We start from the raw sequence: 5,000 nt of genomic DNA, 5'->3' as shown, positions 1-5,000 counted from the left end.
AGACGCATATTCATTGCTTGCAAACTGTAGTGACCAATTGTGGGTGAATTTATGAGCATTAGCTGTGGTTGTACTACCTGACATAAAAAATAATCGTCATTGATCCTGCGCTATAATCCAGCTGACTGTGGCTACGGAGGTTGGAAATACAGTGGGAAACCTCTTGGGACTTCCAGCACTGGTGCTGAACTGCTCTTTCTACTGTTCTCCAAGGCAAGTTGGTGAATGCAAGCAATCACTCCCAAATTTCCTATACCATCCATCCAGCTCTGATCCCCTCCACCCATCATAATTTTCCACCTACCAAATGCAGCTATGCTACAGACGCACTACCAATCTAAGCGACCTCTATCATGTACCAAAAGCTCTTGAATTCGGAGAGGAAGAGAGACAGGTGTGTGTGTACTGTACTGCAAACACACTGCCCCCTAAGGGTAGAAGCTCGTACTGTAAGCATACAGTTGATCTAACCACCAAGTCAATACTGTTATCATATTTTTTGCAGTGTTTTTGGCGGTGCCTTCCACTCAGAATGTTAAATATGATGGTTTGCTACAGCTGTATTGATTCCGTTTACCAAAGGTGTGCAAGAGTTTAGGAGTGGTGATGAGCATCTCCACACAAAAAAAGACATTTCAAATCTGTGATCCAACAGCGTATGTCAATACCAAAACACCTGTGACGCATCTTCTGCCTGACAAAACCAGGTCATGAAAAATAGCTGTGGTTTGATATCAGTGCCTATTTCAAATATTGTTCCTGATAACCTAATATAACAATTTGACAACATGACAATATGACCGTGTGCGCAACATGACCGTGTGCGCAAGATCTGCCTCAGACCACCAACTTAACATCAATGACCAACATTTTTTAAAATATCAACACACTGGTGCAATGGCTGCATTGAATGTCAGTGGAGTATGGCACACTGGCACTGAGAGAGGCGAGAGGACCAAGCCTGACATCACCACATGCTGCTTACTGGCCTGTCTCTACTTCTGACACAAGCCTGCCCTCTAGTGGCTATTATATTGAATAGCAAGCTTCATTTCCTCATTTGCTGACAGCTATAAGTTAAGTAGTAGAGTAGAGAAACTATTATTAATCCCTGAGGAAATGAAGGTGTCCAGCAGCATACATAAATACACAAACACACAAAATAGAATACATATTGCATGACACATTACACATAGCACAGGCAGGTCTCTCTCTCTCTCTCTCTCTCTCTCTCTCTCTCTCTCTCTCTCTCTCTCTCTCTCTCTCTCTCTCTCTCTCTCTCTCTCTCTCTCTCACTCGCACGCACGCACGCACGCACGCACGCACGCACGCACGCACGCACGCACACACACACACACACACACACACACACACACACACACACACACACACACACACACACACCACACCATGCCAAGACTGGGTGATCATATGGCAGATCTGTGTGGCACAGAGCACAGCGAAATAATGGGAGCACGAGGATCATGTTTGGGTAAGTCTTATGGCCTTGTTGTCACAAAGAGTTGTTTTAAAGGCTTGGCATGAGACTCTTTCAATCATAATCAAGACAACAAACAAGCAGTAGGAGCAGGAGAATTAACCCATCCCTCCCATGCCACCAGGTGACATCACTCGCCATTTACATGTACATGTACACGACCACTTACCATACAGACTAACGCATCATCTTTCCATCAGGTTTATATTATTATGGGGCGATGGATTTGAAGAAAACGCTGTCATTGACCATGTTCTGAGATGTAGGATATTGGTGGAGTTTACACAGACAGATGTTCACAGATGTATATTGGAAGAGTGTGCACAATGAGACAGACAGACATGTGGGATATTGGAAGTGTGCAGAGAGACACAAAGACAGGTTTATGACACTAATGTGCAATGAAATGCAAGAAAACTTTGACATTTGACCGTGTTCCGAGATGTAGCATAATGGTAGAGTGTGTGCAGAGACAGATGTCCAGACCCTAGGCATTGTTCTGACAGAATAGGTAAAACATGAAGACGATATGTGAATATGTCTCTTTTTATCTTTCCTTATCACAAGTTTTTTTTTCCCCATAATGCTTGTTCGGCTACGTCAGCCAAAAGTTACATGTGGGGATTTCTGAAAGCAGACCACTATAGTGAAATATAAAATTGTCATTAAGTCTCTGATGTACACCTTGCTAGAGGTCTAACCGTGTTTCCTCATCTCCCTGTACATAGTGTTGCTATCAAGCCATTAACAACATAAGAAGTATCAGAACTAGGATCAAGGGAGAAAGAGCAAATAACATGCCTACTGCTTTGAGTGAATTATTGGCAGACCTTCATGTGCAGCATGATACCATTGTTACATTTTGTGGTGACAAATTGGATTTTTGAATAAAAAAATGTGTTAAACATGTTATTATACACATCAGCTATGTGATGTACCACTTTTTATTCTCATCACCAACCACAGCTCTGTGTGTGTGTGTGTGTGTGTGTGTGTGTGTGTGTGTGTGTGTGTGTGTGTGTGTGTGTGTGTGTGTGTGTGTGTGTGTGTGTGTGTGTGTTTGGTTGGGGGGGGTCTAAATTCGGCTAAATGTATGTAAGCGTGTGTTCTGTGTTAACAAACAGTATGTGCAATAATGTGTGTATTGTCTTGTTTATTCCGTTTTTTAATTCTTGTAATGCAATGTCTTGTGTATTCTGATTTCTATGTATGTATACTACTGGACACCTTAATTTGCCTCAGGATTAATAAATGATACTCTACTATGCTATGCTCACCTTGTCATTGCACACTCTCATTTCTTTCATCTCTCATGCAAGAAGTTTCCAAATCTGTGGACATGCGGACATCTAGCTACAGGACATGGCCAATAGCACCACACAACAGCTCCCAGACATTCAACATCCTCTTACCTAAATCATGCAGTAGCATCCCAAACTACAGCCAGGACATGCTTGTTGTTGGTGATGTAAGGTTTTTTAATGTTTGTAACTAGCCTGATAAACCAGACTAAATGTGGATGTCTAATTTAGTCTGGCCTCGATGCATAATACATCCGAAGATTGTTGATGAGAACAACCTTCCCTCAAAACCCTGCCCTCTTTGATTCAAAACACATCTTTGCGTTGTAATTGGTTTGCCAGATTCCTGGCATTCTGGCTTCATTGAATCATTATGCGAGGCCAGACCCACCCGTAGACAAAACATTTTGGCGTCCAGCGGGTGGCGCTGGTTCACCAGGCTAGTTTGTAACAGTGTATCTATCAAATTAAGTGCAATGGAGTAAATGCTGTTACCGCTATGTAATATCAGGAGCTAGTTTTGTACTTACAACACAAATTTACTTTTCACATTTCACACTTCTGAAATTATATATATATTTTAAAAAAAAACATTCCGGCAATTCTAAGGACTCCCACGCCATATTTGAAGATCTGTTTGGAAACTACATAGTATGTGCTTAATAGTATTATAATGGACTGCTATCTTGGATTTACTCCTGGGGCACCTCCTCTGCATGGTAGGCCTACCGCCTTGCTCTGTCCCCGTGGCCTATGGGTGCATGTTGACTGATAACAGTTAATTGTTTGACTTACCGAGAACCAGTATTGAATCTTCTTTGTTGACAGAATCTTGAAGCAAGTGATGAAACTTGGAAAGGTCTCCAAACCATTCGAAACTGTGCTCTGTCTTGTAGCGGTCATCCCAGTACTCGACATCTTTGTATTTGGAGTTGGAATTAGGCAGGTGTTCCATCCTGTAAGGGTGGGAGAAACAGTTGTGACCAAGGCTTTGGTTGTAACTGAAGGCTTTATTTGCAAAACAGTGTATCTCCATTTTATGGAATGTTGGGAAATTGACATTTTTGAACTGAGCATTCCATTGAAATGCATTACAAAATGCATTTTATATAGCTGAAAAAAAGTATGTTCTCAAAATATTTGACTGGTGAGAATTCACACATGGGTGATATGACCTCTGAACAGTCATTTCCAATAATAAAATGCAAAAGTCAAAAAATGGAGATACACCGTTTTGCAAATAAACCCTTCAACTGTTTCCTTGTGTGTGTTGTCATTAAACGTAGGCTATAGTTATTTACAGGCAAACATCTCAGGTTCAGTAAGGTGAAGTCATGTTATGCATTCCTCCAGTCTATGCTCTATGATACATTCTACAACCAAGACTGTTTCTTGCCTGGCTAGCAGGGCCACTGACCTCTATACGAGCAGGGCTCTATATTAAACCCCATGAACCAGCCAAAGGCCGGTAAAAAAAAATCAGTTTGCCTGATAAAAAAGAAAGCAGATTGTCCATTTTGTATGCAATGCAGACGTTACAGGGTCAAAGACGTCAAACATGAAATTGTCATTCAGTGCAACAGATATTTTTGCTTACTGTAAGCTTAATTGTTAAAAAAAACACATAACTTGTAATTATTTTTCAAGTGAATGCATGAAAGCCATTTGAAAAAAAATAATGAAATAAAATCATGTTTTTGGCTGTTACAGAAAGCAAACGTATCTGTTGCACTGAATGACAATTTCATGTTGGACGTCTTTGACCCTACAGTAATCATATTTTCATTTCCTGTTGGACATGTCTATTCAAAGCCCCAACTCGGGAGCTACTTGCAGCCTTCAAGAAGCAAGTAAAGACTCTCCTCTTTCGTGACTATCTACTAGACTAATGCTTGAGCTGCCCTAACCCCAGGCCAGACTCTTGACATGATGTGTCTTGTGTGTGTGTGTGTGTGTGTGTGTGTGTGTGTGTGTGTGTGTGTGTGTGTGTGCTCTACTTTACCACAAAAAACCTAACCTGTCTTTGCATCTGCATCCTGTGCATTTTGTATCTGCTGTGCTGGTGATGTTGGCTATGATTATACCTCGTTTGTAAGTCGCTTTGGTTAGGCCTATGAAGCGTCTGCCAAATGCCATGCAATGTAATGTAACAATGTAATGCTACTATAGGCAGTGGCCAAAGCTGCAGACTCATACCACCA

The 5,000-nt window shown here is 41.4% G+C and overlaps 1 protein-coding gene across 1 annotated transcript in view; it reads right to left on the bottom strand.

Moving 5' to 3' along the window:
* The window catches only part of ece2a (endothelin converting enzyme 2a), a 262,820-nt gene that overhangs the window by 257,121 nt on the left and 699 nt on the right, over positions 1-5,000 (bottom strand). The window contains exon 2 of the mRNA XM_063192955.1: positions 3,595-3,755. Coding sequence (XP_063049025.1) covers positions 3,595-3,755 — 161 coding nt within the window. The remainder of the gene's footprint in view (positions 1-3,594; positions 3,756-5,000) is intronic.

Source organism: Engraulis encrasicolus, unplaced genomic scaffold (assembly GCF_034702125.1).
Source record: "Engraulis encrasicolus isolate BLACKSEA-1 unplaced genomic scaffold, IST_EnEncr_1.0 scaffold_27_np1212, whole genome shotgun sequence".
NCBI lineage: Eukaryota > Metazoa > Chordata > Actinopteri > Clupeiformes > Engraulidae > Engraulis > Engraulis encrasicolus.
The sequence above is the reverse complement of the archived record's forward strand: the minus strand, read 5'-3'. Positions and strand labels throughout refer to the sequence as shown.